Here is a 13,915-nt window from a genome sequence, read left to right as displayed (position 1 = left end):
GAACGATGGGTGAGTGGTGAGTGAGCGATGGGTGAGCGGTGAGTGAACGGCGAGTGAACGATGGGTGAGCGGCGAATGAACGATGGGTGAGCGGTGAGTGAACGGCGAATGAACGATGGGTGAGCGGCGAATGAACGGCGAGTGAACGATGGGTGAGTGGCGAGTGAACGACATGTGAACGACAGGTGAACGACAGGTGAACGACAGGTGAACGACAGGTGAACGACAGGTGAGCGACTGCGCGTGGCGTACGCTGGCGATCTGGTCCTCCAGGCTGTCCACGTGCTCCAGGGCGGCGGTGCGCGTCTCGGCGTCCTCCAGCAGGGCGCCCACGTCGAACACGTTGTCCAGGTACGCCTGGATCTGCATCAGCAGCCGCTCGCTCTCCGTCTCTTTCAGGCTCTGCGGGGTGCACGCCGGTGCGACACACGCGGCGATCGTGAGCGCGGTGCGACACGCGGCGATCGTGAGCGCGGTGCGAGACGCGGCGATCGTGAGCGCGGTGCGACACGCGGCGATCGTGAGCGCGGTGCGAGACGCGGCGATCGTGAGCGCGGTGCGACACGCGGCGATCGTGAGCGCGGTGCGACACGCGGCGATCGTGAGCGCGGTGCGAGACGCGGCGATCGTGAGCGCTGTGCGAGACGCGGCGATCGTGAGCGCCGTGCGACACGCGGCGATCGTGAGCGCGGTGCGAGACGCGGCGATCGTGAGCGCGGTGCGACACGCGGCGATCGTGAGCGTGGTGCGAGACGCGGCGATCGTGAGCGCGGTGCGACACGCGGCGATCGTGAGCGTGGTGCGAGACGCGGCGATCGTGAGCGCGGTGCGACACGCGGCGATCGTGAGCGCGGTGCGACACGCGGCGATCGTGAGCGTGGTGCGAGACGCGGCGATCGTGAGCGCGGTGCGACACGCGGCGATCGTGAGCGCGGTGCGAGACGCGGCGATCGTGAGCGCGGTGCGAGACGCGGCGATCGTGAGCGCGGTGCGACACGCGGCGATCGTGAGCGCCGTGCGACACGCGGCGATCGTGAGCGCCGTGCGACACGCGGCGATCGTGAGCGCCGTGCGACACGCGGCGATCGTGAGCGCGGTGCGACACGCAGTCGCCTCTGCCCGACGGAAACGGCCGCGTTCAACTAAATTCTAAATTGACAGCAGCCAAATACTCTTAAGGCGTCGATGTTGATTCTAAACGTGGAGGGGAAAATCCGGAGGACCCGGAGAAAAAACCACGGAGAGAACACAGAAACTCCAAACAAACAGGGTTAGGATCGAATCCGCGACCTCCTGTATACCAGGCGAGGTAGTTAACATCTCGCAACCATGGCGCCCAGGATGGTTAGGCTCTTGACGTGTTCAATGTTGTTCACAGCGACGCGCAGCTTCGAGGGTGGGCGGGGGGGGAGGTCGAGGGGTCACGCCCGTGGGAAACCTCAAAATGAGAATCAGAATATTTATTTCTTCACACAGGCGGAATCCGATGAGCTACGAAGCGGTTTTTTTCACGGATGTCCACTAGACCTGCCTCGAGCACGCCGTCCAGACCCAGCTCGGTGAACTCGTACTGCAGGTGGACGCGCAGGTTCATGTCCTCCACGGAGTGCACCACGATGTTGATGAACTGCATGCAGGCCACCTGGCGGCAGGAGGAGGAGGAGGAGGAGGCACCATCAATCACTCGCACACTCAAACGCGGGCACGCACACACAGCCGCACTCTGGCCTGTGTCCCCACGTATAAACTATCTTAAACTGTCAACTATGTTTGTTTTAGCAGGTATTACCCGCTGAGCTACGTAGCTGTTTTTTCAGAAGCGCGCGAATGATAGCGCAACGAATTGGCTCATCGCGTGGGATTTATATTAGCCGAATACTCTAAACCAGCGGTTCTTAACCTGGGATGCATGCATCCTCTGGGGGGTGCGAGATGCCCTTTCTGGAGGTGCGAGACATGGCCAGATCTTTTTAGAATGGTAATCATCGAACACACACATTTAGCACAGGTACGTAAGTGCAACTACGTTGTTTCATCAAATCCTCTATGCAATTATTAACATTATACTGTTTATTTTTGCGATGAGAACCAAAGGGATGCAAGGCTGCAGTAAAGGTTAAAAACCGCTGCTCTAGACGCGTGGATGTTGATTCTGAGTGTGGAGGGAAAAACCGGAGGACCCGGAGAAAAGTCCACGCGATCACGGGGAGAGCACGCAAGCTTCAAATATACAAGCGTCAGGGTCGGGATCGGGATCGAACCCAAGGCCAAGGTGGTTAACATCTCCCCACCGTGGCGCCGTATAGGTACAGGGGAGGGCTCAGTCCGTCTGCCTGTTGGCCTTCCACGCCGATGCTGTCACCCCGGCATTTTGTTCAAGCGAGCACAAATCTCTGAGGTGGTCGCAACACCTGCCGAGTTCCCGTCGGCCGAGTCAGCCGCGTTAAACGGACGCTGCCGGATTAGCGCTCGCAAACAGCTGAACAGAAATGCTTTGACTGGGAATGCTCTCGGTACAAGGAGCCTGGGGAGACGACGATTTTGAGTACATTTCGATTTAAAGCTTGGGGTCGATCAATTGCGTATGACTTGGTGGACAAGTCAACGGTGGTTGTGGTTGTCTTATAAATGGCCTCAACCCAGCCGTAGGATTCATATTTTTGTTTCTTTCGGTGAAGTCACGAAGAAGGGAAATAATAAAATAATAAAAATTAAAAAAAATAAAATTATCACGACGTTTCGATTGCAACACAAGCAAGCATCACCAGGTGTTGCAATGGAAACGTTGTGAGAATTTTTTATTATTATTATTTTATTAGTTCCCTTCTACGTGACTTTACCGAAAGAACCAAGAATATGATTTTGAGTACGTAGCAATTTTGAGTGAACGGATGCGACTGGGAGGCGTGTTCGATGCAAAGTGCTTGAGTAGATATCGTGGACAGAGATGAATGGAAGGGCTATGATCATCGACGTCTTTGAAAAAGCTCATGGCGTATGAAGAGAAAGAGAGAGATGTTTATCGCTAAAATACAGCGTTAATCATTTCTAATCCGAAGAGATGGGACATTGACTTCTTTTGGTGAATTCGCAGCGAAGGTTTTACCATGAAATCAATGTTGTTGTCCTCCGTTCCAAAGTATTCCATGAGCCTCTCGAAGCGATTCTTCTCTCCACACGACTGTTGAGAAAATACACAATCGTCATCATCATCATTATCACCGTCATCACCATCATCACTATTATCCACCGCTCTTAAAGCATGTACGTTTGTACAAAAGCCATGGCCTGCCGCAATCACCATCGTAATGATAAGCAGTTGAATAGGATGTACGTATGTTGAGCATTTTTCGCATTGTGCGAAGCCAAGCGTGAAAATGGGAGATGCGGGGGAAGGACAACAAACTGAACACAAAACGGAGTTCTCAGTCAATGAGTTTTCGATCTAAATTTAAAAGTGCAAAGCTCCCGATGGCTTCCTAATATAGGAAGGAAGAGCGTTCCAGACGGCCACAGGGGGCGCATCCGAAAGCGCGCGACGCGGCGACCGCTGATCCTCAGCCTGCCTCTCAAAGGCTCCCCCCGCTGCTTCCTTCACCTCCTTGAAGTTGCTGAAGGCGGCGAGAATCTTGCTGTGACCTCCCAGCACGAGGCAGACAGCCGCCAGGAGCTCCAGTACCAGGGCCTTCGTCCTGCGGGGTCACAGCGCCGACAGCTTCAGATCGAGTGGGGCGCAGGAGGGAGAGGAGTGACGCACACCCAGCGCCGCCTATCGAAGTTCACCGATTGTTGTCCGCGACTGCTTTCGATGCTCGGCTACGGTTTGTGAATATCATCGTGGATCGTAGCCGAAGCTCGCAGAAGCTCAACGCGCCTGGGAGGGGAGCGGTGTCCGCTTCTGCTGAAGCAAGGTACGCTGCGGCATATTCTTTTGGGTCTTTCGGTAAAGTCACGTGGATGGGTTCGAAGAGAATAATAAAAAAAACTACGACGTAACACGAAAAATATGAATTCCTGCAGTCACGAAAGCTTTGAGTCAAGATTTAAGCTGCTGCAGCTAGACTCGGTTGGGTCACGCAAACAACAGGTGAATTATCACGTGAGACCACTTTCATCGCATGTGATAATTCATCGTCGGCAACAATGGGGTCAGATTAAAACAAATACCCTTTGGTTCTTTTGGTAAAGTCACGTAGATGAAAAATAAAAATAATGAAATGAAAATAAATAAATATATTTCCATCTACGGAACTTTACCGAAAAAACCAAAGGGTATGGATCCTTGCAGTCACGAAAACTTCAAATCTAGAATTAAAACAAATGTTGAGAACGCCACGACATAGCATGATCACGTATGTATGCACGTATGTTGAACTTTTTTCGCGCCGTACGTAGCCAACCTTGCTAATTGGAGCTGCGGTGAAAGACAACAAACGGAACACTAAAAGCAGTTCTAAGGAAATGGCGTTTCTATTTAGTTTGAAAGTGCATAGCACAAGTGGCTTCCTAATATCGGAAGAGCATTCCAGATGGCTGCACAATAACATCTGAAAGCGGCCGATGCATTGACCGTCTTTGTTCGATGGTGAGGTACGTGCGCCGATTCTTAAGGCGCTGATAAAACCTAGACAGTAGCGCAGCATGGTGGGGCCTTACGGACAAAACGAGCCGTCTGCCATCTGTCACACAATCAGGAGGCAATTATATAAAACTCTAAAGAGCAAAGTTTTTGTTTACGTGGGTTGCGGTTATTTTTTTCTCTCTTCTTCCCAGTCGGCTGCTGCCAACGAAGGCTGCAGGACAAACGCGCGCGGCCGGCTACCGAGTTGTGTTTGGGTTATATTTGTGTTTAAAAAACAAAACAAATAATCGAAGCGCGTCACCGGTGGTGCGAGTCCGCTCCCCACCTGGGACTTCTGTTGTTGAGGCTCAGCGTGATTTCGTTGACACAGCTGGGGTGCGACATCACCAGGTTGAAGCCAGACTGCAGACAAACGAAAAACAAAGTCAATCAACTCGGTGGCCGTGTTTGGTGACTTGGGCACAAATTGTTAGGGGAGGAGTGGGGGGGAGTGGACAATCAGTGGTAATTGGATCTGATAGCTCATTAAGATGACCTCTGTGAATAAGAAAAATATCTCAAGTCAATTACACTATGGACATATTTTCCAGAAATTGTCACAATGCGAACGTGGATTTTTTTAAATCACTGTCTCAGGGCTACCATCGAAGGTGAAAGCCACCCCCATACACATTTGGCCAGGGAGAATAACATATATTTCTGTTACTTTTTGTACAAAAAAAAGATACGCAGTTGACATCATTTGACAGATTTTGTGATAATTGTCAGCCCTTTCGTCAATCCACCGCTGAATAAAAGTCTCCCCCATGCCTTTCATGGCTTTATTTTGGTGATTTCGAAAAGTGTATTGGTTTAGTAGTACAGAGTTAGACTGATTGCCTTAATCTAAGTTGTCTTGTGGTTGTTGTTGTTGTTTGACTTGCATCCCACTGGGATTTTTGCACACAGCGTTGGTGTACGGTGTTTTTTCTGCAATATTTTGCTGTCTTTTCTTGGATTTTCTGTTGGCACTTAGTCACATATTCACTTTAAGATGTTTTTTGTTCATGTTTAAGTTTTTTGTTTGTTGCGGTTGCACCCGATTAAAGAGCCGAATGGCTCACAGGGCTACACCTAATAAATGAACTTGAAATTAACTTGAGCTTGAACATTCGTCGCGAATTCAGAAGCTTTATTTATCCTGGAGAAATCCGATGAGCTATGAAGCTCTTTTTCACACATGTCCAGTACTCTACACCAAGTGGCCAATGCAAGATGGTTGCAGGGGTAGGGCCCAAGACCGGTCCAGACATCGCTCGCCGCTCACGTTAGCCGTGGCCAGGAATCAAACTTGAGTCGCTGAGTCCGTAGCGCAGTGCACGAACCGCGGCGTCGTCACTCCACCCCGAAGGTGACGGGAAAGTCAAGCTTTGGCGCAAAAGTCGGTTCTCACCAACACGTGATGATTTGGTGTTTTCTACTTTTCGGTGGAACATTAGTTCTTACCAATCTATGAATCGGGCCCTCAAGTGTTTTGCAAGGGGGGTGCGTGTCGTGATGAAGTGATCACCCCCCCCCCCCACAGGGAGCAGCACTTGCCTGGTAGTTCATGATGGCGCGCAGGCACATGATGCACACGTGGACGTCATCCTGGCTCACAGCCTTTTGGTTGCGGAAGGTCCACCGGCGGTTGAGCGTGTTGTGCCTGGCGGTGAGAGTTGCAAGTCAATCACAGCCTAACGTTGCGCGTGTAAAGGCGGGGGTGGTGGTGGGGGGTGAGCCGTCACTTTATTCCCTGCGGCACCATCCTAGGTGCTCAGTTATTCTTATCCGTGACTTTAATGCCACTGGAGTCACGCATTTCCAGCACCCTGGTACAGAATCAAGAGTTTTTTTTATTTCTCCTGGTGAAATACGATGAGCTTTTGCACAGATGTCCAGGAGGGGCCGGTCAGAAAGTTACAACACAAAAACACAAAAACACGATAGCTACTTACAACCCTGGCCCCAACTTACAAACGTACAGATGCAGGGCTACATCCCATTGTTCTCATCTCCTGTTTGGTCACCAGTAGGCAACGGTGGATGAAAACTGCAAATGTGTAAGCATGCATTTCTGTAAACCGGTGTGTGCCTGTGTGTTCGTGAGCTTGTGAGGAGCGGTAGTGGAGTGGTTAGCGCGCTGCACCACAAACTCAGCAACCTGAGTTCGATCCCCGCTCACGGTCAACAGTGACGATTATTTGAACAAGACGTGGGCCTCCGAAAAGTTGACTCAGCCTCAAACGAGTGCCCAGTGCGATGTGTAAACATCACCATTTTGGAGCCAAAGGCAAGCCAGGTGTGGTGCTGGCCACCACCCACCCCCTCGTGTGCCGTGCCGGCCTACATAGGTGCTCGCTAACAGCACTTGCCCCAACAATCTGTTAAAGATATAGGGGGTACCTTTGTCTTCTGTATGCTTCGCTCAAGTCTATGGTACGTTCTTGGAAATTTTAGGGCAACTGTCGACAGGAATTATGACTGACAAACGTGGATAAATCCGATCGCCACAATTGGGATGGCAACACAGCTTCCGCTCAGATCAGGGACAGGTCACATAACAACCCGAGGTAATGTGCTTTGTCGGTCAATCACTGCTCGTCAAAGTACACTTCTCAACAAATCATCTTCATCGGAGACCGAGAACTCCACCTGGCTCTACGCCACTGCCTGCACGAAAACACCAAAGTTGCTAAGGGTAAAAACAAATCATTGCCAGCGATGACTGCCCTAAAAATTGGCCTCGTTGATCCTGGCCGTAAGATCGTGCTAAGTCGTGAGTAACCCGCACTCAGTCCCAGGTCACCCACCGCACCGAGCAGCGAGCGAGAGGCTTGCTACCGGTTGCACTTTGGCATCCCGAGACAATGAACCGACGTCGCAGCGCGAGACCACGCGAGCCACGCCGGCCCTACTGGGTCCCCGTGCCCCAGTGCCAGTGGCAGTGCTCTCGCGGCCTCGACGGACGGACAAGCCTGGACGCTCTCCGCGTGGTGACCGCAGTACCGCAGCAGCAGTTGCTTGGCCGCTCGGGACACGCTGCTGGCGGCGGAGGTGAGGCCGCTGACGCTGGACTCGTGCTCCGCGTCCTCGTCGATGGCGCCGTCCACCGACTTCTGCCTCTCGGCCATCGACGGAGTCGCGCCGCTGTCCGTGGTGGCTGCTGCTGCGGCGGCGGCGTCGTCGTAGCTGCGAAATGTTGGAACGACGAGAGAGGCGGTGGGGAATGACGGCGGGGCACGCGCGCGGACAGACTCCGGCGCAAGAGACGCGAGGACTCAACACCCATTTTGGTGTCACGGATGGTCGACTGAAATTACCTTCGGCGGTCTTGCACCCTGCCAAGGTGGCGGCTGGGAGGGGGGAGGGTAGAACGCGACAGGGGGGGGGCTTAGCGGGAGAATGACGGGAAGCAGCGATCGTTGTCATTTCGAGAGAGGAAGAATTCCGACGACCGACGGAATGAAATGAGAGAAAGAGAGAGAAGGTGTCGTCGAGCGGCGACATGCAGTGGAGCACGCGCGCGCACAGACGACGCGCGTCTGGAGGCGTCGAACGTGCTGGCGATTACGCGCAGGCATCGCCCGTTCGCTCTCTCCTGATGCGCGCACGTTCACGGCCACGGCGCAAAGGGAACGTCCAGACCACGCCGTGCGGTGGACGTCGGGCTTTTCCCGGAGGTCCAGCAAGGAAACGCAGAGAAGTGAAAAAAATAAGTAAGTATGATCTATGATCTAGGCCACTTGTCATCCGAGACTAAAATAGCAAAGATAAATAACACCGGCCGAAAGAGGAAACGCGCCCGAGAGGATGTCACCAGCTGGAGTCATCGATGTCATCATCAACATCGCCAGCTGATGATCGTCGCTCCAAAGATGGAGAAATGAAAGCCGCTCGTGGAATCGGCCGTGCACGGCAACGAGACGCTTCCGGCAGCCCTTCATCCAGCAGTGGATAGATCACGGCTTAATGAAAAGAGCGAGCGCTGCTAACTTAGAAGCAAGGCACAATAAGAAGAGCAACCCTGTGGTTAGAGGTTGTGTGCTTAGCAATGCTGCGGGTATGCGTGGTGTGGTTCGGGGTGGTAGAGCAAGCGGCTCACGAACAGAAAATCGCGAGTTCAAATCATCGCGGTTGGGGTCGATCAAATGCGTATCACTTGGTGGAGAAGTCAACGGTGGTCGTCTTATAGATGACATCAACCCCGCCGTAGGATGTGGAACTTAAACCAATGGCTCGGGGCTGTAGATGGGAGGTGAGCGCTGCTTCAATGCCCATTTGGAGCAGGCAGACACTTTTGCATGGCCAGGGTATGGTTTTGCGACTGGCAAATCGTTGAAGACGTGGTTATGGGGTCGGCAAAGCGGAGAGTTGAGAGGAAGAGGAGGTGTAAAGAAGGAGCTTCCGTTGAACAAACAAACAAAACAAGACACCCAGCAACTCACGTGCCGGAGCTCTGCGTGTGGCACAGGTAATCCACGAGAACGTCCAGCCCCCGGTTCTCCTCGTTCAGAAACTCCCTCACCCACCTGGGCAAGAAGACAGGTGGGGGGGGGGGGCACGACATGGGGTAAGCGTGGCACCGCGGCGAGCGCGTAAGGGGCCGTCCATAAATGACGTCACGCGATTTTGGACGATTTTTGACCTCCCCCCCCCCCCCTCGTCACACGGCGTTGCAAAAAGTCAGAACCCCCCGCCTAAAATATGACGTCACAAGCTCTTCCCCCCCCCCCCCCCTCCAAAAAAAAACATATTTCCATTTTGAAAATAAAACATGCTTCAAATCGCTTCAAACTATTGTCATTGTAGTGCGTATTTAATGTGGCGTTGCACTCTGATGTTGTAGGAGAAAACATTTATTAAAATGTCAATTTAGTTAAGTAGAACGTGTTGTCTATATTTATTTAAAGTTTCGCATTTTGAAGTAACGTCACATTTCTCAAACACCCCCCCCCCCTCGTCACACATCGTCACAAATGTATGACCGCCCGCCCCCCCTCTCCCCTAGGTACGTGACGTCATTTATGGACGGCCCCTAAGAGTCTCGCCCTCGGACAACGTCAAGGAGCCTTGAGCCACATGCCCTGAGGCTGGAGAACCGTGGGGCGTTCTCTGGATAGTCCAGTTGCTACCGCACAGGTGACATTCACTCGGTGAGGAGTTGACGATACATTCTAACGAAGGGTCGATCTGGAAGGAAAAAAAAAATCTTCTTGAGGCTTTATTGTAGTAAAGATGATCATAATTACGATGATGATGATGATGATTGGAAGCGCAAAAGCCAGGTGATGAGATGAGTCTGTGTGTTTGCTCGGTAGATTAAATATGACTGGATGATAAATGTTGGGAAATTGCATTTTTATTGTTTTGTTGAACGGCAAAATAAGCACGGTGTTAATTCTCGCGGTGTGATTAGATGAGAGATTAAAACACATGTGTAGGCAGTAATTAAATGAAGAAACGAAAAGCCCCTAAATAAATAAACAGGCAATACGGGAAGGACCCGCATTGTCTGCTAATTTTTCCTTCCGCTATTAGTCATGAATTTTAATTTGCTCACTAAAATATGACTCTTCCTTTTAGTATTGTGCGTGGGTTGTCAGTTCCAAAATCTCAGAAGGTTATTTATAAGATAGACAAGCAGACGATACATCTGCTTCCCATATCCATCCCTCCACACGTAAAAAAAACCTATTCTATCATCCCACGGCCTTCTGTTAGAGATTCTTTTTTATTTAGATTATTTAAACACGTCCCATCAGCTACACGGCATTCTGGGAGTGATTTAATTATACATATATATTTTTTTTAAACATCCCATCAGCTACACGCCATTCTGGGAGTGATTTATTTATTATGTATATTTTTTTTAAAAAACACATCCCATCGGCCACACAACCTTCTGGGAGACATTGACCTGTTGTTGTTATTATTATTGTAAGATATTTTCTTCATCACGGATGACCGCGGCACGTGTACGGAGAACGACGAGTGGCCTACAACTCGGCACGAGCCACTCACCCAATGTGGTTCGTGCGCAAAGAGATCTCGATCTCGCGTAGCACCTGCGTCGATTCCTGCACTCGTCTCTTGAACTGCAACGAGAAAAACCCATCGGCACATTTACCGCACTGTACGCACGTGCGTATGTTGAACTTCTTTCGCGCCGTACGTAGCCAACCGTGCTCACCGGAGGTGCGTGCGCACAGGTTGTACATCGCACGCAAATGAGTGTGTATTCACGTGGGCAGCCTGTGTTTGTGTCAGACCACTAGTGGACGAGGGCTTTCCTGCCCCTTGTGGGTCGAGAGGGAAACTTAACCATACTTCACCACGCGATGCGAACTGCTGCTGTGTCGCAAACATTACGCAAGTTGAGTCTACGTCAAGTTGAAACAGAGCTTGCGTGGGCTGTTGAGCGGTGTTCATCTCCGTTGGTGATGCTGAGCCGGTGGTGTTCACGTGACGGGGGTGGGGGGGGGTCAGCGTCCCAATAGGACAGCCACGCAAAGCGATTCGTATTTTATTGACCCCCGAAGTGTTAATCGGTAAGAAGACCCTCGACTTGGAATCAAACTCACAACCGTACAACGGTGAGTCAAGCCGCTCTGCTTTCGCAGCGCCTGGCTTGATATGCAGTTGAATTAAAAACAAAGTATGTATTTTTTTTGTATCACTCAGAGGTGGTAACAAAAAGCAAGCCCATTGTTTGTGCGCATCTGGCCATCGTTGCTCGGCGGCAAGGGATTACAACAATAACATTGCACAGCGCAAATGGTTGCCAACCTGTGGTCTGCGGAAACGGTGAACAAATCTGTAAACGACGAGAAAGGCTCCTCGTCTTAATTTTGGAGCTTTCGTGACTGCAGGAATTATTCTTTGGTTCTTTCGGTTAAGTCACGTCTAAAAATAAAATAATAAATTAAAATAATAGCGACGTTTCGATTGCAACACAAGCAATCATCATCAGGCATAAAAGAAATAGCAATAAAAATCTAACTAGAAAACTATAGACAGACATACAAGCAGACAGACATCACAAGGATGCAGTCGTGTCGAGTTGCAGATGCGATTCGCAGATAGCGAAAATCGCCGATCGCAAGTTGGTGAATAACGAGGGAACACTGCATATACATGCCACAAAACATATGTTTAGCACATGGTGGCCCACAAACATCTGTCGAGGGTTGACGGTGACCCACGGGTCCAGAGAGTGGCAACCACAGCCACAGACGATAGCTTTGTGCCGTTGGCATGTCGAGGGCAATGCCCGGGTGATGGTTGGCGCGAGTGTGGGGGGCACGGTGGGGTGGGGAGGCAAGTCACCTTGCGAGCCATGCTGAACTCCATGTGGCTCTTGAGCTGCTGTATGTAGGTGTGCGGCGGGTTCTTCACCTGGAATCGCTCCTGAGAACAAACAAGTATAACCCGTAAAAACAAAGTTTTTCACTGTAAATCCTTTATATGCGTGGCGGCTAAAGTCCTCTCGTCCTCTCGCTTGAGATGGCTGCCACCTATGGGTCAGATGATTGCATTGCACCATTAAGCAATTGGTAATTAAATATAATTTTTTTGTCCTAAAAAGTGTAACATTCTGGAAAAAACATTTCACGAACATTAATTGTCACGCACAACGAGTCTGTGTGGAAAATGTCAGCTCGATTGGATCACGGGAAGTGGGTTAAAAAACGACCGAAAGATTTGCACGGTCGTAAGCGCGCAAGCAAGCAAGCAAGCGAACTTAATATAAAGGATTTAAAAAGAGCGGACGCAACGGCGCTCACCCGCCCGCACCTCCGATTAGCACGGTTGGCCTACGCACGGAGCGAACGGAGTTCAACAAACGCACATGCGTGCATACGTACATACGCAGATTTCACCCAAACCACGACCATGCCCTGCGGGAACGCAACCATATCTTCACGTAAAATGTATATGTATCGGGCTTTCACCAAAGGCGCCTTGCGGATAATTAACGATGGGTACGCATTAATGTAGTGGTGAAGATTCGGTGAATAAAATAGACGAGAGGAAGTAGTGGGCGAACCCGTGATGCGTGAATTAAGGAAAATAAAAATTGATGAGAGCAAATGATGATGACCGGATTAGATGGATGGATTGGGAATGAGTGCTCGCCATGGAGAGAGATTATCAAGAGGGAACAGGAGCGGTCGTGGTTAGAAGAGATTATTTGGTCGTGGGGTGAGCTTTGGAGAAAAAAGAAGAAGTGAGTTTTGAGGGAAGAGCGGAGAGCAGTGAGCGAAGACGACCGCTTGTATGTGCATTGAACTTCTTTTGCACCGTACGTTAGCCAACCGTGCTAATCGGAGGTGCGGGGGGGGGGAAGGACAACAAACTAAACACAAAAAGCTGTTGTAAAGAAAATCCTCGTCAATCTAAACTTAAATCTCGATTTAAAAGTGCATAGCTCCGGTGACTTCCTAATATGGGATTGAAGAGCGTTTCAGATGGCTGCAGAGGCGCACGTAAAAGCACGTGATGCAGCGACCATTTTTATTCGATGGCGAGCCAAAGGCCGCTGCTGCGAGGATGACCGGAGTTCGCGTGATGATGGTTTATGCTCCTTGACGAGATCAGCAAGGTGTTGTGGTTCATTTGTGGCAAGCACTTTGTGCTTAATGAGTGCGACCGTTATCATGTTTGCTTGCAGCAGCTGGAAGCCAATGCAGCTCAGTGAGCAACCGGGTGGGCACGGTCGAATCTTGAAGTGCCCGTCGCGACACAGGAGAACGAACTACACAGACAAAAAAACTGTTCTAAAGAAGTGAGTTTTCAATCTGCATGATTTATAAGTGGAGAGCTCCCAGTGGTTTCCGAGTAAGGTTTTAATGCGGAGGGCAAGTTGAGAAATGCCGTGGGGAAGCTGCCAATCTCGGCTCCCCACGGCATCATCTTCCGAGGGCTCCCGCGGGCATCGCGTAGCAATCGTAGATGCCCACTTATTTGGTCTTGGAGATCAGAATTCACACATTTCAGAAACGCCCACGTAAAAATGTCATTTAAAAAAAATTAATAACGGACATCACAGTGATCCAATTTGGTGAGGCAATGCGTCTCACTGGGCTTTCACATGTATGTACGCGCGTTGAACTTCTTTCACGCCGTACGTAGTCAACCATGCTTATCGGAGGTGCAGGAGAAGGACAGCAAACTCAACACAAAAAGCAATCCTAAAGAAATGAGTTTTCCATCGAGATTTTAAGACATCTTAACAGACTGTAGGGACGGCACACGAGGGGGTGGGTGGCCAGCACCACACCCGTCCGCCTTTGTCTAACCAGTGGCGATGTT

General features: G+C 50.7%; 1 protein-coding gene across 1 annotated transcript in view; it reads right to left on the bottom strand.

Annotated features, from left to right (window-relative positions):
• The window catches only part of LOC144932034 (formin-like protein 3), a 60,648-nt gene that overhangs the window by 24,650 nt on the left and 22,083 nt on the right, over positions 1-13,915 (bottom strand). The window contains exons 3-12 of the mRNA XM_078856123.1: positions 11,930-12,010; positions 10,625-10,698; positions 9,049-9,132; positions 7,610-7,792; positions 6,161-6,266; positions 4,908-4,984; positions 3,599-3,692; positions 3,107-3,181; positions 1,532-1,642; positions 253-402 (exon numbers count right to left, since the gene is read on the bottom strand). Of these exons, the coding sequence (XP_078712249.1) occupies positions 253-402; positions 1,532-1,642; positions 3,107-3,181; positions 3,599-3,692; positions 4,908-4,984; positions 6,161-6,266; positions 7,610-7,792; positions 9,049-9,132; positions 10,625-10,698; positions 11,930-12,010 (1,035 nt within the window). The remainder of the gene's footprint in view (positions 1-252; positions 403-1,531; positions 1,643-3,106; positions 3,182-3,598; positions 3,693-4,907; positions 4,985-6,160; positions 6,267-7,609; positions 7,793-9,048; positions 9,133-10,624; positions 10,699-11,929; positions 12,011-13,915) is intronic.

This window comes from Lampetra fluviatilis, chromosome 1 (genome assembly GCF_964198595.1).
Source record: "Lampetra fluviatilis chromosome 1, kcLamFluv1.1, whole genome shotgun sequence".
Classification (NCBI taxonomy): domain Eukaryota; kingdom Metazoa; phylum Chordata; class Hyperoartia; order Petromyzontiformes; family Petromyzontidae; genus Lampetra; species Lampetra fluviatilis.
The sequence above is the reverse complement of the archived record's forward strand: the minus strand, read 5'-3'. Positions and strand labels throughout refer to the sequence as shown.